The sequence below is a fragment of the Petaurus breviceps genome, unplaced genomic scaffold (assembly GCF_028583685.1).
Source record: "Petaurus breviceps papuanus isolate PSGF00001 unplaced genomic scaffold, PetGlider_PUasm1.0 76, whole genome shotgun sequence".
Lineage (NCBI taxonomy): Eukaryota > Metazoa > Chordata > Mammalia > Diprotodontia > Petauridae > Petaurus > Petaurus breviceps.
This window is the reverse complement of record NW_027186473.1, coordinates 13,923,187-13,947,901: the sequence shown is the minus strand read 5'-3', so window position 1 is coordinate 13,947,901 and position 24,715 is coordinate 13,923,187. Positions and strand designations below refer to the sequence as shown.

At 38.2% G+C, this 24,715-nt stretch overlaps 1 protein-coding gene across 1 annotated transcript in view; it reads right to left on the bottom strand.

Moving 5' to 3' along the window:
* The window catches only part of SPMAP2L (sperm microtubule associated protein 2 like), a 61,317-nt gene that overhangs the window by 12,091 nt on the left and 24,511 nt on the right, over positions 1-24,715 (bottom strand). Inside the window, exons 4-6 of the mRNA XM_069105286.1 lie at positions 20,220-20,348; positions 15,001-15,138; positions 7,367-7,487 (exon numbers count right to left, since the gene is read on the bottom strand). Coding sequence (XP_068961387.1) covers positions 7,367-7,487; positions 15,001-15,138; positions 20,220-20,348 — 388 coding nt within the window. The remainder of the gene's footprint in view (positions 1-7,366; positions 7,488-15,000; positions 15,139-20,219; positions 20,349-24,715) is intronic.

Sequence of the window (24,715 nt, the reverse complement as noted above, 5' to 3'; positions counted from 1 at the left end):
CTCCAGTGTTGGGACGACCTGGAGATCGAATCCCGGGCTCAGACACTCAGCACCACACCCAGAAATAACTGGCCGTGTAACCTTGAGCAAGTTACTTAACCCTGATTGCTTAATTAAAAAAAAAAAGACAATATGTTGTGGTGGATAAAGAGCTGGCCTCTGAGTCAGGAAGACCTGAGTTCGAGTCCTACCTCTAATGCATACTGCCTCACATGTGGTCACATATCAATGCCCCACTAGCTCTCAAAGACTGTAAACTGCAGCAAAGGGGATTAGGAAATCCTTCAAGAACATGGTTGTGTAATCAAGGTAGAAACCAGATTGCAAGAGGTCAAGGAGTGAGTAAATGGCAAAGAAGTGTCTACACTGACTGCCAACTACTTGTTTTAGAGTTTGGAGATCAATGAAGAAAGGGGATGGGACAATAGTAGTTTAATGGAGTGCTGAGGGCGATTTTTTAGGTTAGGGGAAACCAGAAGAGGTTGGTAGTCGGAGAGGAAGAAGTTAGTGGAAAGGAAGAAATTGAAAGCAGAGGACTGGTGGGACAAGTTGGGGGCGGGGATTTCATTTAATTCATTTCAATAAGCACTTATTAAATGACAGCTGTGGGGGGCGGAGCCAAGATGGCAGAGTAGAAGCAAGACCTTCCCGCAGCTCCGGCTTCCACCCTCCCCAATCCATGTAAAAAGGGGACTCTAAACACACTTTGGAGCTGCAGAACCCACATAATGACACAGAGGAGCTAACCTCCCGCCGTGGACAGCCCGGCAGGCCAGCAGGAATCGGCTAGCGCAGCGCTCTGGGAGCCGAGTCCAGCCCCACACCGAGGCTTTAGCCCCAGGGTGGGCCTGACCAGCCACCGGCCAGAGGGACTCCAGATCAGCAGCAGCTGGGGCCGTTTCCAGATTTATCAACACATAGACACAAAGGACAAAGTGAGAGGTTCGAGGCTGGGAAGGCGTGCGTAAGGCCCGGCGGCGGCAGCGCGGCGGGCGCAGCCTGGGAAGGCGCAGCAGCCTGTGCAGGAAGGCGTGGCGCGGCTGGCGGATGCAGGCCTGGAAGGGGCCTGATCAACTCGGAGGGCAAGTCTTCCCACCAACCACAAGGTCCACTACCAGGCCTATCATCAAAGGGCTGGGACTGGAAAGAGCAAGGTAAGAAGCAAATACAGGGGCCCCTATACTGGACAGCAAACACTCCTGGGGCTACCACTTCATAGCCCAGAAATCTTTAAAAAAAAAAAAAGCCCCTTTCAGGACCTACAAAGACAAGGATGACAGAGTGACCACCACTTGCTCCAAACCCCCCCTCTAACCCTGAAGATATAGTAACTCTTGCCCCAGGGCAAAACCCTCTACAGTAAAGGCTTGGGATCCTAGAGGAAGGGCATGGCTAGGACACTGCCTCAAAATGGGTAGAAAGCAGACTACAAAGACAAAGACTCTGGAGTCCTACTATCCTCAGAGGGAGGAACCAACCTCAGAGGGAGACAATGTGGACTCCACACCCATAGCAGAGACTTCAACAGGGAATGGATCCCAAGCACAGAAGGCTCTCCTAGATGAGATCAAAAGGAACTTTGAAAGCAAAATGAGAGAGATAGAAGACAAAATGAATCATTCTCTCAAAACGAAAATAGCAGAATTCGAAAAACATTATAATGAGAAAAACATCTCTCAAAAAAGAAAAGTGTATGATATGGAAAAGGAGCTTAAAAAATTAACCAAGGAAAATGATTTGCTAAAAACCAGAATTAAACAAATGGAAACAAATAACTCTATGAGGAACCAAGAATTAGCCAAGCAAAACAACAAAAATGAAAAATTAGAAAAAGAGGTAAAATACCTCAAAGAAAAAATAACTGACTTGGAAAACAGATCCAGGAGAGATAATCTGAGAATCATAGGCCTACCAGAAAATTATGATGAAAAAATGAGCCTGGACAACATTCTCCAAGAGCTCGTTAAGGAAAACTGCCTTGAGATACTAGAACCTGAGGGGAAAATAGAAATCAACAGAATCCACCGGACACCTGCTGCAAGAGATCCCAAACTGAAAAATCCTCGAAATGTTGTGGCCAAACTCCAGAACTACCAGATAAAAGAGAAAATACTTCAAGTGGCCAGAAAGAAACAATTCAAATATCGAGGGTCCACAGTGAGGATTGCACAGGATTTGTCAGCCTCCACACTGAAAGATCGGAGGCAGTGGAATACTATTTTCAGGAAGGCAAAACAGCTCGGATTACAACCAAGGATCACATACCCAGACTGAGCATATTCTTCCAGGCAAAGAGATGGTCATTCAATGATATAACAGAGTTCCAGACCTTCTTAATAAAAAAGCCAGAACTCAATGGAAAATTCAACCTCCAATTACGAGAAGCAACAGTGACTTAGAAAGGTAAACAAGGAGAACACACATCATTTTAGAGGGAAAGAGGGGAGGGAGAGGAGCTTCGCATGAGATCTATTCCTGTCATTCTTGATGCGAAGAAAAAATAGCATACCTCATTAAGCATAACAATATCCTACAGGTAGTAGGAGGGGGAAAGGGTTACAAAAGGGGGGTGGGAGTGGTTTGTAGGGAGGGAAGTAGTAAGAGGAAAAGGGGAGGAAAAGGGAGGGAGGCCAAAAAGGGAACACTGAGGGAGGTGGTGGTCAAAAGGAAAACTATTAAGGGGGGGAAGGGAGAAGGGAGGGAAAATACGAACATTAACAGGGGCAGGAATAGGATGAGGGGAAAGAAACAGATAACAATCATAACTGTAAATGTGAATGGAATGAACTCTCCTATAAAACGGAGACGGATAGCAGAATGGATTAGAAATCATAATCCTACAATATGCTGTTTACAAGAAACACATTTGAAACAGAGGGATACACACAAGGTAAAGGTAAAAGGTTGGAGTAAAATATATCATGCCTCAGCTAAAGTAAAAAAAAAAAGCAGGGGTAGCAATCCTTATCTCAGATAAAGCAAATGCAAAAATTGACCTAATTAAAAGAGATAAGGAAGGAAACTATATCCTGTTAAAAGGCACCATCGAGAATGAAGCAATATCACTACTTAACATATATTCACCAAGTGGTGTAGCATCCAAATTCCTAGAGGTGAAGGTAAAGGAATTAGAGGAAGAAATAAATAGCAAAACTATACTAATGGGAGACCTTAATCTCCCCTTATCTGAACTTGATAAATCCAACCTCAAAATAAACAAGAAAGAAGTTAAGGAGGTGAACAGGATTTTAGAGAGGATAGGTATGATAGATCTCTGGAGAAAACTGAATGGGGATAAAAAGGAATATACTTTCTTCTCAGCGGTTCATGGCACATATTCAAAAATTGACCATGTTCTAGGGCATAAAAACCTCACAATTCTATGCAGTAAGGCAGAAATATTAAACGCATCGTTCTCAGATCATGATGCAATAAAAATTATATGCAATAAAGGGCCAGGGAAAGACAGACTAAAAACTAACTGGAAATTAAACAATTTGATCCTAAAGAATGAGTGGGTCAAACAAGAAATTATAGAAACAATCAGTAATTTCATTCAAGAGAATGATAATAATGAGACAACATACCAAAATCTGTGGGATACATTAAAGGCAGTTCTTAGGGGAAGTTTTATATCCCTGAGTGCATACGTGATTAAATTAGAGAAAAGGGAGCTCAACGAATTGGGCATGCGATTAAAAAACCTAGAAAAAGAACAAATTCAAAAGCCCCAATTAAATACTAAACTAGAAATATTGAAGACTAAAGGAGAGATTAATAAAATCGAAATCAAGAAAACTATTGAACTAATAAATAAAACCAAGAGCTGGTTTTATGAAAAAACCAACAAAATTGATAGACCCTTAGTCAATATGATAAAAAAAAAAGAAAGAAGAAAACCAAATTATGAGTATCAAAAATGAAAAGGGTGAATCTACCTCCAATGAAGAGGAAATCAAAACAATAATTAGGAGTTATTTTTCCCAATTGTATGCACATAAATTTGACAATCTTAGGGAAATGGATGAATATTTAGAAACATAAAAGTTGCCCAGATTAACTGAAGAGGAAGTAAATTACTTAAATAATCCCATCTCAGAAAAAGAAATTGAACAAGCCATCAGTCACCTCCCTAGGAAAAAATCTCCAGGGCCAGATGGATTCACTAGTGAATTCTATCAAATATTTAAAGAACAATTGATTCCAATACTCTACAAATTATTTGGGAAAATTAGTGAAGAAGGAGTCCTACCAAATTCTTTTTATGACACAAATATGGTACTGATACCTAAATCAGGAAGAGATAAAACAGAGAAAGAAAATTATAGGCCAATCTCCCTCATGAATAGAGATGCAAAAATTCTAAATAAAATACTAGCCAAAAGACTACAGCAACTTATCTCAAGAATAATACACTTTGATCAGGTAGGATTTATTCCAGGAATGCAAGGATGGTTTAATATTAGGAAAACCATCAGTATAATTGAGCATATCAACAATAAAACTAGCAGAAACCACATGATCATCTCAATAGATGCAGAAAAGGCTTTTGACAAAATACAACATCCATTCCTATTAAAAACATTAGAAAGTATAGGAATAAATGGAACCTTCCTTAAAATAATAGGTAGTATCTATTTAAAGCCATCAGCAAGTATTATATGTAATGGGGAGAAACTGGAAGCATTTCCCATAAGATCAGGGGTGAAACAAGGGTGTCCACTATCACCCCTCTTATTCAATCTGGTACTAGAAATGTTAGCAGTAGCAATTAGAGAAGAAAAAGAAATCAAAGGAATCAAATTAGGCAAAGAAGAGACCAAGCTATCACTCTTCGCAGATGATATGATGATATACTTAGAGAATCCTAGAGAATCAAGTAAAAAACTGCTTGAGACAATAAATAAATTTGGCAAAGTTGCAGGATATAAAATAAACCCACATAAATCCTCGGCATTCCTATATATTTCCAATGAAACTCAACAGCAAGAAGTAGAAAGAGAAATCCCATTTAAAGTTACTGTAGACATTATAAAATATTTGGGAATCTACCTGCCAAAACAAACCCAGGACCTGTATGATCATAACTACAAAACACTTTTCACACAAATAAAGTCAGATCTAACTAATTGGAAAAATATCAATTGCTCATGGCTGGGTCGAGCTAATATAATAAAAATGACAATTTTACCTAAATTAAATTATCTATTTAGTGCCATACCAATTAATTTACCAAAAAACTACTTTATAGAGTTAGAAAAAATAGTAACAAAATTCATCTGGAAGAATAAACGGTCCAGAATATCAAGGGAATTAATGAAAAAAAATGCTAGGGAAGGTGGACTAGCTTTACCAGATTTCAATCTGTACTATAAAGCAGCCATCATCAAAACTACTTGGTACTGGCTTAGGAATAGAGGAGTGGATCAATGGAATAGATTAGGCACACGAGATTCAGAAGTCAACGACTACAGTAATGTATTGTTTGATAAACCCCCAGACCCTGGTTTTTGGGATAAGAACTCACTATTTGACAAAAACTTCTGGGAAAACTGGAATATAGTATGGCAGAAACTGGACATAGACCATTATCTAACACTATATACCAAAATCAAGTCTAAATGGGTTCATGATCTAGGTATAAAGGTTGATACTGTAAGCAGTCTGCTAAAACAAGGAATAGTTTTCCTATCAGACTTGTGGAGAGGGAATGACTTTATGATGAAACAGGAATTAGAGAACATTATAAAATGTAAAATGAATAATTTTGACTACATGAAATTGAAAAGTTTCTGTACAAATAAAGCCAATGTAACCAAGATTAAGAGGGAGGTGGGAAATTGGGAAAGAATCTTTACAACCTATGTCTCTGACAAAGGACTCATCTCTAAAATATACAGAGAACTGAGTCAAATTTATAAGAATACAAGTCATTCCCCAATTGATAAATGGTCAAAGGATATGAACAGGCAGTTTTCAGAGAAAGAAATTAAAGCTATCTATAAGCACATGAAGAAATGCTCTAATTCACTATTGATTAGAGAAATGCAAATCAAAACAACTCTGAGGTACCACATCTCACCAGTCAGATTGGCTAAGATGACAAAACAGGAAAATGACAAATGCTGGAGAGGATGTGGGCAAACTGGAACACTAATGCATTGTTGGTGGAGCTGTGAACTGATCCAGCCTTTCTGGAGAGCAATCTGGAACTATGCCCAAAGGGCTATAAATACTTTCATACCCTTTGATCCAGCAATACCACTCCTAGGGTTTATATCCCAAAGAGATCATAGAAATGGGAGAAAGACCCATATGTACAAAAATGTTTATAGCAGCTCTTTTTGTTGTGGCAAAGAATTGGAAATTAAGGGGGTGTCCATCAATTGGGGAATGGCTGAACAAGTTGTGGTATATGCATGTTATGGAATATTATTGCGCTATAAGAAACGGGGAGCAGGCGGTCTTCATATTTACCTGGAGAGGCTTAAAAGAACTGATGCTGAGTGAGAAGAGTAGAACCAGGAGGAATTTGTACACAATTACGGACACAACATATGTGTGATGACCAACTTTGATAGACTGGACTCTTCTCAACAATGCAGGGATATAAGTCAATCCCAAAAGACGCATGATGGAGAGAAAAAGGTGCATCCAGAGAAAGAACTAAATTTATATGCAGGTGGAAGCAAAATACCTGATCTTTTTTGTTCTCTTATTTGATTTTATGTCCTCTATACCATTTTTCATCCCAGCTGGTACAATCCATCCTTATAACCTGACCATTGTATAATGTGAAAGTATCTACAGATCCTATACTTGATTATAAGACGCCATGGGGGGGGGAGGGGAGGGAGGGGAACAAAATATGAAATTCAAGGAATTGTGGAATTGAATCCTGTAAATTAAAAGGAAACAAACAAATTAATAAATTAAAGAATTAATTTAAAAAAATGACAGCTGTGTTCCAGGCATGGGAGCAAAGATACAAACTTAGGGGGTTTTCCTTGGAAAGGAGATAGGACACTTTTTCATCTGAGACAGGAAGGAAGGTGGGAAGGACAGGCCAAGGTACAGAAAAATTTGGAGGTGAAGAAGAGGGACTGAGGGAGCTTGTGTCCACGTAATTCTCTTACGAAGTAGGAAGTGGTTAGTCTGATAATATTAAGGGGGAAGAGGACAGAAGGAGTCTAATTTAACAATGAAGGAAACTATAAGCAATGGAAAGAAAGAAAAGAAACTAAATAGCAAGGCAGGGAAAGGAATGGAGTTGTAAAAGTCAGCTACCACCAGACTACAGGAGATCACTTTAAAGGTCAGGTTCCCACAAGGTCAGATACATTTTCTTTGACATGGGCCCTTTTACCTGTTTGGGAGTAACAAAATCTGGATGTGTAGATTTAGCCACAGAGAGTTGAACTATCCGGACAGAAGCCTCAGGGATGAGTGAAGGATCTTTCACATGCCATTCAGGGGAGCTATATGGCCTGCAGGCAAACAGGGACTTGAAACATTACAGTTGATGGGTATGTGAACCATAATTACAATTCAGTTATACTCATAATCCCTGTCCTAGAAATTTATTTTCAAGCAGACATTGTTGCCCAGGGTTGAATTACCTCTCCAAATCAGTCTAAGGCAATTCCTATGATATTGACCACTGAGTATTTTGAAGAAATAGAAACTTGTCACATATTAATGACTGATGGCATAGTAGGCCATTGATGTTCCCTCCTTGCACTTTCCTACCCCTCATAAAATTACAACACTAATAAATATGAAGAAGGTATCTCTCATTCAAATGACCAAAGGCATTATGATGTCATGTATACATTTCAAATAATTAGTATTTTTATTGAGAACTGAGCTAAAAGAAATGATGCCCAATAATTTTCTTTTGTTATAAATCTAGTGACTGGAAAGACAGAAAATATAGGGGCATAGGATAGAAGAATCCCACAAGTTTCTGTAGAAAGTTAAATGAAAATATTGGGGGGAAAGAATAAGATCAACCTAACTTTTTTCCTACTTAATAGCATTTTATTTTTTCCAGTTACATGTAAAGATAGTTTTCAGCATTCACTTTTATAACATTTTGAGTTCCAAAATTTTTTTATCCTTTCTCTCCCACCTCCCTCCTCAAGATAGCATGCAATCTGATATAGGCTATGCATGTGCAATCCTATTAGACATATCTCCACATTAGTCATGTTGTGAAGGAAGAATCAGAACCAAAGGGAAAAATAACAAGAATTGTATTTCCCTCCATCCTATTTTCCCCCTCCCTATTTATTCTGTTCTCTCTGCTTTTACCCTCTTCCTCCTCAAAAGTGTTTTGCTTCTGACTACCCCCTTCCCCAATATGCCCTTCCTTCTGTCACCTTCTCCCTTTTCTTATCCTCTTCCCCTCCTTTTCTGTAGGGTAAGATAGATTTCTATACCCAATTGTGTGTATATGTTATTCCCTCTTTGAGCCAATTCTGATTTTAGTAAGATTCTCTCACTCCCTCTTGCCTCTCTTCTCTTCCCCTCCACTGTAAAAGTTTTTTCTTGCCTCTTTTATGTGAGATAAATTATACCCATTCTGCCTCTCTCTTTCTCTCAATACATTCCTCTCTCATAATTTTATTTTTTAGATATCATTCCTTCATATTCAACTCACACCTGTACCCTCTTTCTATGTATACTCCTTCTAATTACCCTAATAGTCTGGTCTTTTCATAAAGAATATTTGAAAGTCCTCTATCTCACTGAATATCCATTTCCTTCCCTGAAGTATTATACTCAGTTTTGCTGCATAGGTGATTCTTGGTTGTAATCCTAGCTTCTTTGTCCTCAAGAATATCATATTCCAAGCCCTCTGATTCTTCAATGTAGATGCTGCTAAATCTTGTGTTACCTGACTGTGGTCCACCACACTTGAATTGTTTCTTTCTGGCTGTTTGCAATATTTTCTCCTAGACCTAGGAAATCTGGAATTTGGCTATAATATTCCTGGCAATTTTCATTTTGGGATCTCTTTCAGAAGGTGATTGGCAGAGTCTTTCAAGTTCTATTTTATCCTCTGGTTCTACAATATCATGGCAATTCTCCTTGATAATTTCTTGGAAAATTATGTCTGGGCTTTTTTTTTAATCATGGTTTTCAGGATGTCCAATAAATTTTAAATTATCTCTCCTAGATCTATTTTCCAAGTCAATTGTTTTTCCAATGAGATATTTCATTGTCTTCTCTTTTTTCATTCTTTTGGTTTTGTTTTTTTATTTCTTGATTTCTTGTGAAGTCATTGGCTTCCATTTGCTCCATTCTAATTTTTAAGGAATTACTTTCTTCAGTGAGCTTTTGGATGTCCTTTTCCATCTGGTCAATTTTTCTTTTTAAGGCATTCTTCTCCTCATTGGTTTTTTTGAACACCTTTACTATTTGGCCTCATCTGTTTTTTAAGGTGTTATTTTCTTCTTCATTTTTTTGTGTCTTCTTTAACCAACTGTTGATTCATTTTTCTGATTTTCTTGCATCAATCTCATTTCTCTTCCCAATTTTTCCTCTACTTCTCTAAATTGATTTTCAAAATACTTTTTGAGCTCTTCCATGGCCTGGGACCAATTCCTATTTTTCTTGGAGGCTTTGGATGTAGAAACTTTAACTTTGTTGCTTTCTTCTGGGTGTGTGTTTTGATCTTCCCTGTCACCATAACTTTCTATAGCCAGTTTTTTTCTCGTTGTTCACTCATTTTCTCATGTTATTGCTTGAGTTTTAACTATTTGTTAAAGTAGGGTTCTGCTTCCAGGGTGGAGGGCACACCATCCCAAGCTTCAGGGGTTTTGTGCAGCTCTTTTCAGAGATACGTCTAGGGACCTGTAAGTTTTCAGTTCTTCCAAGGTGGCATGATCTAAAGAGAGGTGTTTACTACTCTCCTGGCCTGTGCTCTGGTCTGTGAGTGACCACAAGCACTCTCTTCTGCCCTGGAACTAGGAGGAGGGTGCTCCCTCCACTGTCATCACAAACTCCTCCTCACCCTGGGACTGTCCCCTAGGACTGTGACCCACATTCGAGGATGGACAAAGCAACAGAGTCCTGCCTCAGTGCTAGCAAAAAGATCCCTGAAATCTCCTTCTGACCAGTTGTTCCACCCTCTTACCATCTGTAGACTGAGAGCTCCAGAAGCAGCTACTGTTGCTGCCACTGCTACTGCTGATTCAGTCTCTCCTAAAGCCTGCTCCTGGTTTGCTGAGACCAGGGTTGTCCTGGTGTAGCCTGTGCTGGACTGTGCTCCACTCTCACCCAGGTGCAACACACCTTTCCTGTTGACCTTCTAAGTTATCTTGAGCATCTGTGGGCTGAGAGGTCTAGAAACTGCCGCTAATGCCAGTGATTCATTCACCTTAAAACCTGCTGTGGGTTTGTTGGGGCCCCATCTACACCAGCAAGGCCAGTGATTCAGTCACCTTAAGACCTGCTGTGGGTTTGTTGGGGCCCCATCTACACTAGCAAGGCCAGTGCTGGAATGCACTCCTCTCTCAGCCTTGTGCAACACACCTTTCCTGCCAACTTTCCAAATTGTCTTGGGCTGGAAATTTGTATCACTCCATCTTTTTGTGGGATATCTTGCTCTAGAATTTGTTTAGAGTCATTTTTGAAAGATGTTTGAAGGGATTTGGGGGAGAGATCAAGCAAGTTTCTGCCTTTATTCTGCCATCTTAGCTCCACTCCCTCAACTTCATTCTTATAGGTGAGATGGAAAAGGCATCAGAATAATCATTAGAAAGTAAAAGACCTTGTCTGCTGTTGTTCAAGTGTGTTAGAATAATCTTTTCTCCTAATTTCAATGCACCTTTTACATCATTTGATTTGTGGTCTTTTTAGAACAGTTGCTATGGTTTCCCAAATACTCTTTGGATATGACAATACTACTTTAGTCAGTTCCTATATTTTAAAATAAATAATCTCCACAGATCAAAAAACTACCTGGCATAGCTGAAAGTATCTGACACATTGTTTCTAAACAAAGTTAGAATGTGTGTGTGTGTGCACACACAGGTGTGAATGTGTACATGTGTGACAAGTAAGGGGGAAAATCAAGAAAATGATCATGGAGCCATAGATTAAGTGGCCTGGCACTAGAAGTGGCCATAAAGCTGTGAGATCCTTGAAAGGTTGCAAGCATTCAGTCCCTTGGTATTTATTGAGTTTAGGCTCCTAAGAGCAAAATATAAGATTCTTATGCAACAGATCATTCCTCTCAGTGGAAAGATCAACCCAATAACAAAAAACTTATTAACCTAATTTGATAAATGTCTACCTATAGATATATGCAGTAATATCTCACTTCTAAGACTTTCACTTATCCAGAACCTTCCATTAACTGGAGGTTTGCAGAGAATCTAGAAATCAACAAGGAAAGATTTCTAAGCAAAAAAAATTGATGTCATGGTGTTCCTAAGATTTGAGTACTTTACTAGGAAGAGAGAGCCCCTCAGCTCCTCAATAAGAGCCTATTTACTTTGGTCTTATGACCAATAGTAGGTGCTTAATAAATGTTTATTGATTCACTGACACAGTTATAACAAGCTTGATGATCTGGTTACTCCCTCAACAACACACAGATAATTAATTAATTAGAGGGGTGTCTAGGTGGCGCAGTGAATAGAGCACCAGCCCTGGAGTCAGGAGGACCTGAGTTCAAATCCAGCCTCAGACACTTAACACTTACTAACCATGTGACCGTGGGCAAATCACTTAACCCCAATTGCCCTCCAAAAAGCAAAAAAAAAAAAATTAGAAGGGAAGTAAGGCTACTCCAAGAAGGCACACTAATAGCAGCAAGTAACAATGGTGGTCAAACATGAAGAGAAAGAGAAGACAGAAAGTTATAAAAAAGAGATAGAAGAACTCAAAAGCATAGTAGTCTGGGTTCATTCAGGATGGGAAAATATCCTGTCCACCTCAATAGATCCTGAGGACATCATTACATTATAGCATGGAACATATAACTGAAGTTCACAATGATGGCCCTGAGTCTTTACTTTAAAAAAAAAAGCAATATATTCAAAAAGACAGTGCGGGATATCCAAATTATTCCATTTTTAGAATAGGGATAGTGGTAGGCTTACAACTCTCACAACTATTCCTTTCCATCTTTCTATTTAGATTCTTCCCTTTCTTTCCATTGTTTATAGTTTCCTTCATTGTTAAATTAGACTCCTTCTGTCCTCCTCCCCCTTAATCTTATCAGATTAGCCACCTCCTACTTCATAAGAGAATTACATGGACACAAACTCCCTCAATGTCCTTCGTCTTCACCTCCAAATTTTTCTGTACCTTGGCCTGGAGAGGACCTTCCTTCCTGTTTCAGATGAAGAAGTGTCCTATCTCCTTTCCAAGAAAAAAACCCCTAAACTTATAGCTTTGCTCCCATGCCTGGCACACAGATGTCACTTAATGTTTGCTGAAATGAATTAAACGAAATCCCTTCCAACTTGTTCCACAAGTCCTCTGCTTTCAATTTCTTCCTCTCCACTAACTTCTTCCCCTCCAACTATCAACCTCTTTTGGTTTCTCCTACCCTAAAATTTGAATAAGATTAGATCTAAAAATAAAATGAGATTAAAATTTTAAAGCAAGATTCAACACATTACAGGGATAAGCCTCATTTGTCTAGAAAATTTTAGATTCCTTCTCCAGTGATGTTGGATAAATGAAATGTTCTTCTATCCACAAACATAAACATTTACCAAACCAATATATAAATACATAATTACCAGATCCATATGTAAATAATTACCAAAAGAAAAATCATAGAATTTCACATATGGAAGGGACTTTAGAGGTCACCTACTCCAATTTCCCTCCAAATAAAGAAATTTCCACAATATTCCTGACCAAGATGGTCATTCAACCCTAGCTTGAATATCTACAATTTTAGGAAGTATTCAACATTGCAAAACATTACATTCAAATGTTAGACAACTATTTTTAGAAGGGAAAGAAGGAAGGAGGGGGGGAAGGAAAGGAAGAGAAAGGAAGGGAGCAAGGGAAGGAAGGAGGGAAGAGAAGGAAGGGAGCAAGAAAGGGAAGAGATTGGAGGGAAGGGAAGACAGGAAGGGAAGGAAAGAAGGAAGAAGGAAAAAAATTAGCTTTTCTTTCTTATATTGGGCCAAAACTTTCTTCTATGAAATTTCCATCCATTATTTCTCATTCTTCCCTTTAGGACTACCTAAATGAAATCTAATCCTTCTTTCATATGGCAAGGTTTACTTTAAGTATTTGCTTACAATGATCATGTCTTCTTCCCCCTCAAGCCTTCTCTCCTCCAGGTCAATTCTCCTTAGTTTCCTCAATCAACCTTTCTGTAATCTACTTTTCAGACCTCTCACTTTGGTCACCCTCTTCTAGATATTCTCTGGTTTATCACTACCCCTGCCAACTTCCAGGACCATTTACAAAGCTTGAGCAATTGTCTGAACAGTGCAGAGTTCAGTGAGATGACCTCTCCCCTTGGTCTGTATGCAATAATGCTAAGTACTAATCCACTCTGTGGATACTCTAGTTTTCTTAGTAGCTGTGCCATACTGTTGAGTTTATATTAAGGTTGGGGCCATGATTACTTGATTCTTTTTCACACCAATTGTTGTTAAATCAGGATTTAGAACCAAAGAATTGTAAAACTGTAGTTGTTTATTTAATTTCATTGATTTTAGCTCATAGTTACAACTTACTTGATTCTATCATCCCCCATATTAGCTCTCCCTCCCAGCTCTCTATCATCTGAAATTCTGATAATCCTACCTTCCTTCTATTTAACCACTAAAGTTCCTGGGTCAAGTAAAAGACCCCTGTAGCAAGACATTTGAGACCTCCCTTCAGGATGGCATCAACTCAGTATGGTTATTAAATCAGTCTTGAATTTACCTAACTGTACATTGAACCAGGTCACATTTCTTCTACCATAGTTTTTATTTTTTTATTATTAATCTTTCTACTAAGAGGAGTGGCCAGATTCATTTCATAAGATTGTTTTGTGGAAATAAAATGAATAAGGAGAACTATTTACATGATGATCAAAATAATGTGAAGGAAAACACCAGTGGAAGAACTTGAAAAATCTATGTGGGGACCTAAGATGACTTTATAGGACTGAAAGTGAAGTATGCCTCCACCCTTTGGCAGACAGGGATGGAATAAGGGATATATTTTTAGACACAGCTATTATATTGGTTTGATTTGCCTGACTATACTTATTTGTTATGGGGGAGGGGTCTACAGGTGGAGGTGAGCATAATTTAGGAAATTTTGTCCAAAAAATGCCAATGATTGTCAAAAAAAATGTTCTAAGAGTACATGGAATAAACCCACTCAAGTGAAAAAAAAATTTAAAACAAAAAACTACTTTGGGGACAGGAAATAGCCAATGTGGGAGTCTTATCTCAGAGAATTTATATCTCTGTTCACTGGCCCTGATCAAATGAACTAATATGTATAAAACAATGTGTAGATCTATATAAATATCCATTTTTGTTGCTGTTATTCCTCAACTATTTAGGCTAAACGTCAACCTACTAGGGGACCTAGACATTCGACTGTGCTGGGCTTAGAAACAGGAACAAGTTTAGACTTAAGAAAAGAATCCTAGTAATGCTTCTATTTTACTCTGTCTCAACAACAACAACAACAAAGTTGTTGATTCATTTGCCTTTCTCCATGGGATTGGTGGTAATGTCTCAGTCTAGAAGAGGCCTTCCGAGGTTCTAAGGAATTTCAGCTTCACCACAGTTCTGAAGTTGAACATATCAATTTAAAGTGTTAGGGTGGATGGATTTGTAACAATTGTGGAAATGTTTTTACTTCCTTTTGTGCTCCCTTAAGGATAATGAAAATGGTGCGCACACACACACACACACACACACACACACACACACACACACACAAACTAAAACAAAGATATTTAGGCATTTACCACAATTAGATGATAGCTTTGGGATATCCCCAAAGGCTCTCTACCTTTTCTGTAGGTATTCTTCTGGTAACTGCTTTGGTTCTGAAAGTCTTTCAATTCGCCGAGATGGATAATTAAAAAATGACTTCGTAGGAAGTTTCCAGATTATAGATCCTCGACCCCAGCTATTATGGTATTCAGGCCTGCAGGTTTTAGGAGAGCACAGAATATGAGAAATAAGGGAAGCATTTGATTTTCATTAATGCAAACATTCAAATCCATGGTCTTCACATTAACTTGGGCTGTTATACCTAGGTTTTACCCACTGTTTTCACTTTGGTAGAAATCCATGATTTATTTCATAAGGATGTGGAAGTCTAGTGTGGAGACTCCTTCCACTGACTTACATGGAGAATTCCTTTGTAAATTGCACATTTCACAGAGTTGCCTTGAGGCACTAAGAGTCTGACAGATGTGCCCAGGATCATAGAGCCAGTGTGTGTCAGAGGTTGGATTTTAACCCAGGTCTTTCTGACTCCAAGTCCACCCTCTATGTGATATACCATATTACCGCTTTATTGATCAGTAAGTCCTAACAATTCATTTTTTATGGTGCTATTCCTACATAAGCAGAAATGTGGTTCTTTCAGAGATTATTGCCAGCCATAGAGCTGCTGCAAGATTTTCACCATTGGATTGTATACCTGGGCAATTTTTTGTTATAAGATACAGGGATAGCGATCTCCAAATCTTAGCAGTTTCAGTATCCCACCTCAAATAAGCTTCATATAAATGTATTGGAGTGAAATGCTTCATGAAAGCAGCAAGTGTGTTGAACTTAAAAGTCAAGAGGGTGGTGTATTTACCTGTAAAATAGGTAAATTAAAACCTCAACCCTCCACACTTCCATCTCCATTTTGAATATTCTAAACTATGAAACAAAAAAAAAATGCTTCAAATGGGGAAATTAATATAAAACTAAAGGAGTAGCTCTGAAAAAAAATCTGAAGACTTCAGGCCCAAATGGCTTCCTGAACAGAAGGGCAAACCAAGCCACAAACCTATAATAGCAAACGCCTGAAGTTTGTACCAGATGGAACAATGATTAAGAAACCAAATAAGTAACTACTTTAAGTGACTTCTTTTACCCTAGAACTGTACAAGAGGTTAGCCAGAAGCCCCAGGGCAATAGTAAAGAGACACCAGCAAAGTCAGCCCTCTCAACATAACCAAAGACAGGTCATGGAGAACATGTAACCTACAAGGCTCTGTGTCCAGAGGCAACGAGAGCAGAGGGCACCCCTCCCCCAAAGAAAGTCCTATGGTAAGCATAAAGACACAGAGTTCCCACATCAAAGAAAAATACTGCAAGCATCTAGAAAGAAACAGTCAAGTACCAAAGAACTACAACCAGGATCACCCAAGACCTGACAGTTTTAATTATAAATGACAAGTGATCTTGTAATACAATATTCTAAAGGCAATAGATATAGGCCTACAACCAAGAATAACTTAGCCATGAAAAGCTGAGTATAATCATTTACATTTTTATAGTATTTTACAATTAGAATTAAACAGGAAAAAAAAAAAGCATTGAAAGAAGAGGGGAAAGTGGACAAGATTGCCTTTGGGGAATTAAAAAGTTCTTTTAATGACCCCAGACCATTCTTCAAATAATTCCCTCTGGTGGATCCTGTTTTTAGGTCCATCAAGAATTGAAAATTGAATATGATGTTCCCTGTCACTTTCAAGAGAGAGTGTATACATAGACTGCTTAGAAGGGGGAAGGGAGTGGGTCACAAATAATCTGCATTAAGTGTAAGTCTATAGAGACTGAAGATACTGCTACTCATAATTCCATTTGAATCACTAATTCGTTGATATTTTATAACAGCTATTGTGGAAAATTCACTTTCACACATATAAGATGTCACAAATAACAGTAAAATTTGTATGGGGGGGAGAGCAGAGAACTTTATTTACCTATAGCTGAAACATGTTCTGGTTTAAAGACTTGTTTCAATGTACCTTCACAAAATAAATCTATTAATTATTCTAATTTCTGATAGAGTAAGAACAAATGCATCATATATGGCAACAGCAAGTGGGTTTGTTATCCATTCATATTTAGAAATTCCTAGGTTTAAAAATAAAATGAAAATTGCTTCTTTAAACTGGTCAGGTAATTAACAGGCATCTTCTATATCATGTGTTGGAAGGTATATTTAAAATTAGGAAGTATCAATGATATTACTTAGAAAACCATTGACAAGCAGCATGATGCAATGGAAACAGTACTAGACTTGAAGTCAGATGCCTTGGGTTCAAATCCCAGCTCTTCTACCTCCCACTTCCAAAAGCTTAGGTAAGTCACTTTAGCCTCTATGGGCCTCAGTTTTCCCATCTATAAAATGGGGAGGCTTTATTAGATGACCTTTGAAGTCCTTTTTGGTTCTAAATCTCTAATCCTATGGTCCATGGTGCCCCTATTCTGATAAATGTGCACATAGGTGGACTATCCCTTTCTCTGCCATCTTCCATCTTCCATTGGTTTGGTTCCCATTGAAAATATTCCAACAACTTTCTTCTGTCCTGTAACTGCTGTCCCCACAGTCTCAATAATAAAGGCTTAACAGCAGCCACTCACCCACAGTAACCTCCTTCCAAAAGTTGCTCAGTATAGCAGATTAAACGAGACTCAGAAGCAATCAAACATAGTATTATAGTGGTCAATTAATTTAAGAACACCAATTTATGGGGTGATAACTCCCTGACAAAAATACCAGAGATTTTAGAAAGAAGAATGTAGAAATTAGCTTTAGACTAACACCTTGTCACATACCAAAATAAACTCCAAATGGATACATGATCTAAATATAAAATTATATAATAAAAAAGAGGATAAAAAGCGACCATTCACAACTATAGATAGGAAAAGAATTTTTATTTATGTAAAGGATAAAGATGATCATGGAAGCTAAAATGGAGAATTTCATTTATATAAAATTGAAAAATTTCTGTACAAGCAAATGCATTTAGAATCAGAAGGAAAATAATTGGAAAAGTATTCATGATACATTTCTCTGATAAAAGTCTAATAGTTAAGACATACAAAGTATTAATACAAACATATAAGAATAAGGGTCTTTCTTCCAATAGATAAATGCTCAAAGGATATGAACAGGCACTTCTCAAATGAAGAAATGCCAAGATCCAGAACTAGATGAAAAAATGCTCCAAATTACTAATAATAAGAGAAATGCTAGTAAAAACAACTCTCAGAGTCTAGTTCATACGTATCAGACTGCAAAGATGACAACAGAGGAAAAGAGTGATTTTCAGAAGTGTTATGGGAAGGAAAACATACTAATACACTGTTGACAGAACTGTGAATTGAAACTATTCTAGAAAACAATTTGGAATTCTGCCCAACGATTCACTAAACTGTACATACCCTTTGATACAATACAACTTGTAAATTTGTGCCCCAAAAAAGTTCAAGGAAAGAGTTGGAAAGGACTTATATGTACAAAGATACTTAAAAACACTTTCAGCTTTAGCAAAGAATTGAAAACAAAACAGGTGTCCATCAACTACCACTCACCAGGGATGCAGGCCAGCCTTGTTGTTGTTCATCCTTTGCTCTCAAAGAGGACCATGGCATCAGGAAGGTGATGCCATGACTTGCAAGAAAATTGGATTTAAGTGAGGGAGGGCTGTGCAAAGTCACCAGCCTCACCTTCTTCTCCAGAGCCATCTGGGTTCAATGGCAAGATATAGATCAGGACAACTGGAGATGGCTCCCAGATGCAGTGGGAGACTTTGGCCTTTTTAAGCTAAGGTCTTTCCCAAGTCTCAGTTTGACTGAGGCATTGCCCATTCAGTGACTAAGGCTAAGTAATCTAGCTGAAGCAGCAAGGCACCCTGAGGGAGAGACAAGAAGAATGTGCCAGGCAAGTCAAACCATCACCTCCCAGCACCTTGACTGCCATCTCCCCTCGGATCACAATGGAGACAGCTAAGTACCTAACTCCCAAAGCCTTAGGAACAGCAAAGTTTCCACTCCAGTGCCCACAGAGAGCATCCTGGGAAGCAATGCCTTTGAAGATACAACCTAGCTACTGCTCCTTCAGGTATTATAGTCACATTTACTGAAGACCCAGAAAAGAAAGTTCTAGTCACCAAAGTTTTGTCCAAGTTTTCCCTTGTCAAGTTGTTCAACATCAGAAACTGTTGTGATTTTATCAGCAGAAATGATGTTTAAAGAAGAGACATCACCATCTACTTCACCACAACACCCTAAGGACCATGGGTTTTTTATCTTATGACTAAAGCCTTCCATGTGTTCACTTCATTAGAATGTGAGCTCCAAGGGGTGGCTAGGTGAGCTCCATGGGGTGGCTAGGCACAGTGAATAATAGAGCACCAGCCCTGGAGTCAGGAAGACCTGAGTTCAAATCTGACCTCAGACACTTAACACTTACAAGCTGTGTGACCTTAGGCAAGTTGCTTAACCCCAATTGCCCTGCCTTCCCGCCTCCAAAAAGGAAAAAAGAAAAGAATGTGAGCTCCTCAAGAACGGGGCCTACCTGACTGCTATCTGTATTCCCATCTATTTGTATCCCTCATTTAGCATACTGTTTTGGTCATAGTAAATGTGTAACAAACATTTTTTTATTCCATCAATTGGAGGAAGGGGAGATGGGTTAACAGGAATGATAGAAATCTTAGAAGAACATCAATAAAACATTTCAAATACTCAGAAAAAAAAAGGACAAAAAGAGACATAAGTAAAGCAATTTTCTTACTACCTTCTTAAACTTAACAGGTACATTTTTTTTTAAATCTTATACAAAAGAGAATTTTGCAGGGTTTTTTTCAGACAATAATTTCCCTGTTCTTTGTTCTTAGTACATGTTTGTTGATGAGTGTTAAATATACACACAAAAAGAGATCTGTATATGTTACATACCTAATTATGTCTCCCAAAACATAACAATTACTCAAGTAAAAGACTGAAATAACTGTCAGTATGTCTTATTCCCTTTTTTTGTTAACTCAGAAAATATTTACAAGCATTTCCTTTACTATGTAGAAGACCAAGTATCAGACCTGGTTGTAAAGAGGTTGGATTATAGTTAAACACTGGAGACAAGGCTCCGCCCTCCTCCTTACACCATTAAGACTAGCCACACTGTTTACACGTGGGTTTTAGAGAAAGACTTCTCTATTCATGCACCCTGTGGTCTTGTAATGAAGCAAACAAATAGTACATAAACCAAACCTGTTGGGTATATGTAGTTTGGAGATCTTCTTGGGTTCTGCAAGTCGCTCAAATCTTTTAGTTAGCTTCGCATTCAAAGCATTCAGAGATAAAGGTTTGATGGTATCTTGATTTCCCCAAACCAATTTTCTGTTAAAAGGAGAAAGATAAAAAGATACATTATTCACTGTGAAGTAAATGCCCTTACCTTAAAAATTACCTGGACACTTCTATGTTTACTGATTTTTTTCCTTTCTTTAAAAAGTCTACATATAAGCATTTTACAAGTACAGTTATTGAGAAAGATAACATTTATAAAGATGAATTAAGTATGTATTTAATCCACATTCTTAAAATAGAATATGTCCAAAAAACAATTACTTAGAATAAACATGTTTTTGTCATCATTAAAAGGATAATTTACAACCCAGACTCAAACCAAGAATACAGTCAGGATATTTATGTCAACAACAATTAATGGGTTTAAGTAAATGTGAAGAACCAGATGCTGAATACGGTTGGATCAGATGATCTTCAAGGTCACTTCCAACTTTCGAGGTGAGAGAATATGAGCCTGGGTTCTCTAATCTGAAGCTTGAGTTCTTCCCACTGCACCATCCTGCCTCTGGGTGGGGTAAACTGGGAAGATGTCAAAGACCTGTCAGAAGTGCATGCATTTGGTAACACATAGTAATGCTTCATTTATGTGGCATTGTCAGGAGGAGGGAGTGAATTAATGTAAAATAATGGTTAAAGATTTATAAAACTGTGTATACCCCTTGCTCCAACAATACCACTATTAGGTGATATTGTTTCCCAAGGTGATCGGGAAAAAAGAAAAAGAACCTATATGTTCTAAAATATTTATAGCAGCTCTCTTTGTGAGGGCAAAGAACTAGACATTGAAGGGATGTCCATCAATTGTGAAATGGCTAAACAAGTTGGGGCATATGATTGTGATGGAATACTATTATGCTATAAGAAATGATGAGCAGCTAAATCACTATTGATTAGAGAAATGCAAATTAAAACAACTCTGAGATATCACATCACATCCATCAGGTTGGCTAACTTATATTGGAGAAGTTGTAGGAAATGTTGGAGAAGATGTGGGAAAATTGGAACACTAATTCATTGTTGGTGGAGTTGTGAACTGATCCAACCATTGTGGACAGCAATTTGAAACTATGCCCAAAGGGCTATAAAACTGTGCATACCTGTTGACTCAGCAATACCACTACTAGGTCTATATCACAAAGAGATCATAAAAATGAGGAAAGGATCCACATGGAAAAAAAATATTTATAGCAGCTCTTTGTGCTGGAATTGGAAGAATTGGAAATTGAGAGGATGCTCATCAACTGAAGAATGGCTCAACAAACTGTGGCATATGAATGTAATGGAATACTATTGTTATATAAGAAACAATGAGAAGGGGTGGCTAGATGGCGCAGTGAATAGAGCACCAACCCTGGAGTCAGGAGGACCTGAGTTCAAATCCACCCTCAGACACTTAACACTTACTAGCTGTGTGACCTTGGGCAAGTGTAATAGTAATGGAATATAAAGATCCCCCTGTATTGGCTTGGTTTTTGGTGTTAAAACCCAGAGCTTGTTAATCCCACTTGTGGGATAGACTTGTTGACATGAAAAGAGAGTGCTGAACTGGGAGGAGCTGGTGACGTAGATTTGGAGAGACACAAGACAAGAGAGAGGAAGAAGAACTTTTTGGAAGCAGCACCTTTGGAGGCAGAGAGAAACTGAGAGGATTGCTGAGGGCCACTTTGAATTGCCCAGGACTTTTGAGAGTTGCCCCCGGAGCTGCCAAGGACTGAGGAGACATGGCTGTTTTGCTGGTACTTTGTCTGTTTTGATGTTGTTTTGCCAGATTTGTCCACTGGTGAAAGACTGTGCTGTTGTTGCAGAAGTCTGGAAACCTTTCTGTTGGTTCAGAGCTACTGAGACTGTTCTGCAGACAGAGAGTGAATACTGTCCACTGGTAAAGGACAGTGCTGTTGTTGCAGAAGTCTTGGAACCTTGCTGTTGGTTCCAAAGCCCTGAAGAAGGATTTTCTTGTTGTATGTTTGCAGAAATCCTGGAAGAGGGTTTTGCTAATGTTTTCAGGGGTCCTAGGACTGTTCTGCAGACAGAGGATGAATTAATGAAGAGACTGGCAATGTATCTTGTGGTCTTGCTAAGCTTTGTCTCCCCAGGAACAAAGATTGCTGAGAACTTGCCTCTGTCAAGATGAAGAAAAGACCTCCATTTGGGTATTAAGTGCTGTGCTTAAACTTGTTGTAACTCTGGGGTAGATTCAATTGTGATCCAGGAACTTTTTTGACCTTTTTGTGTTCTATGATTGAACAAATGAATGTACTTTACTTATGATTGGGAACTAATCTCCTTTTGAGAAGAGGGGCTTTGTGATGGACTAAATGAAGGTACAGCCTAGGGGTGGAGTAGTATTTAGAACAGGGACTTTGTAATTGATTGAATGAATGTAAGGTCCTGGGGTGGGGTAGTACTTGGAGATTATTTAATCACACTTAGTAAATGCTGTATTTTGAATGATGTCATATTTTGATTCCCTCTGTTCTTAATTTGTCACTGAATAAAATGGAGAGCACCTATGCTGGTATTTTGAACCTTGGGAAGTTGCCTTTGCTTGGCATTACATTACATTATGGGGTAGTTGGCAGGATGTACAAAGCATAGTGCCTCTATTTGTTCCAGGATCCATGGCCATTTAGATTGAGAGCAAGTCACTTAATTCCAATTGCCCTGCCTTCCCCACTCCAAAAAGGAAAAAAAAAAAGGAACAATGAGCAGGTGGACTCAGAAAAACCTGGAGAGATTTACATGAACTGATGGTGAGTGAATTAAGTAGAACCAAGATAACATTGTACACAGTAACAGCCACATTGTGCAATGACTAATTTTGATAGACTTAGTTCTTCTCAGCAATTCAAAGATCTAAGACAACTCCAAAAGACTCACAATGAAAAATGCTATCCACATGTAGAAAAAGAACTATGGAGATCAAATGCAGATCAAAGCATACTATTTGCTCTCTTTTTTGTTTCTTCTTTCTTACGGTTCTTCCTGTTGGTACAAATTCATCTTTACAACATGACTAATGTGAAAATATGTTTAATATGAATGTATATGTAGAACATATATCAGATTGCATGCTGTCTTGGGAAAGGAGGAGGGGAGGGAGGCAGAGAAAATTTAAAACTCAAAATCTTATGGAAGTAATGTTGAAAACTAAAAATTAATTAATTTTTAAAAAGAAATAATGAGTAGATTGATTTTAGAAAACCATGGAAAGACTTGCATGAAATAATGGAGAGTGAAATAAGCAGAACCAAGAGAATATTGTATAAAGGTATATAGCAATACTGTTTGAAGAATAACTGTGAAGAACTATATTGTTCAACAACTGCGAACATATATTCTGAGTATTATAAATATTCAAATAAACTACAAAGAACCTATGAAGGAAAATGCTATCTATCTCCAGAGAAAGAATTGATCAATAGAAGTATGCATAGCATATTTTACATATATGTATATATACATATATATGTAATATTTGTGTATTTGTATCAAATGGTCTTTCTCTTGTACAGGGTGGGGAGAGGAGACGGTTTGAAACTTAAAATGTAACAAAAATCATTTAAATTAAATTTTTAAAAAATGGTTGGTGAGGGGCGGCCAGGTAGCACAGAGAGTAAGAGCACCGGCTCCAGTATTGAGATAGACCCTGGAGATTGAATCCCGGGCTCAGACACTCAGCACCACACCCAGAAATAATAACTGGCCGTGTAACCTTGATTTACTTAACCCTGATTGCTTAATAAAAAAAAAAAAATGGTTGGTGAAGATAATAATGCCAATTACTAACAGGGTAGATTGGGGAAGTAAGAAGGCAGAGAGAGGCCAATTATGGGACTACTATGGTAGTTCTAATATGAAGTGATGAGTGCCTGGACTATAGTGATGGTTACTAGAATAGGAGGGAGAGGCCAGATCCAAAAAATACTGACAAGGGGTTTACAGGACTTGGTAATAGATTGCATCTGAGGATGCAAAAATAATGAAGGAGAACTTTACAAGTCAAGAAATCTGAGAATAAGATAATACCATTGATAACACAAAACAGAATAAAATTAGGAAAAGAATATATAAATGAAAATATAATAAAGAACATTTTGTTTGATGCTTAAGCATGTTGATGGGAGTTGAAGGGAAAGATAAATCTCTTTTATTTCAGTAAAGAAGTCTTCAGAAAGGTGATAAGATTTGAGTTGGGTATTGAAGTATGGGGTAGAATTTGGATAAGCTGCTGGAAGGGGAGGGAGACGATGTTTGTGGCTGGACAGTCTAGGTAAGCCAAGTTTTCATGGTCTTCCGGGGTGCAGAATTTTTATTCCTCTTCTTCTCTCACCATTCCTTCTCTATCTTTTTAGATAGTTATTCATTCTATTCCCAGCCCTTAAACTACCAAAGTCCTG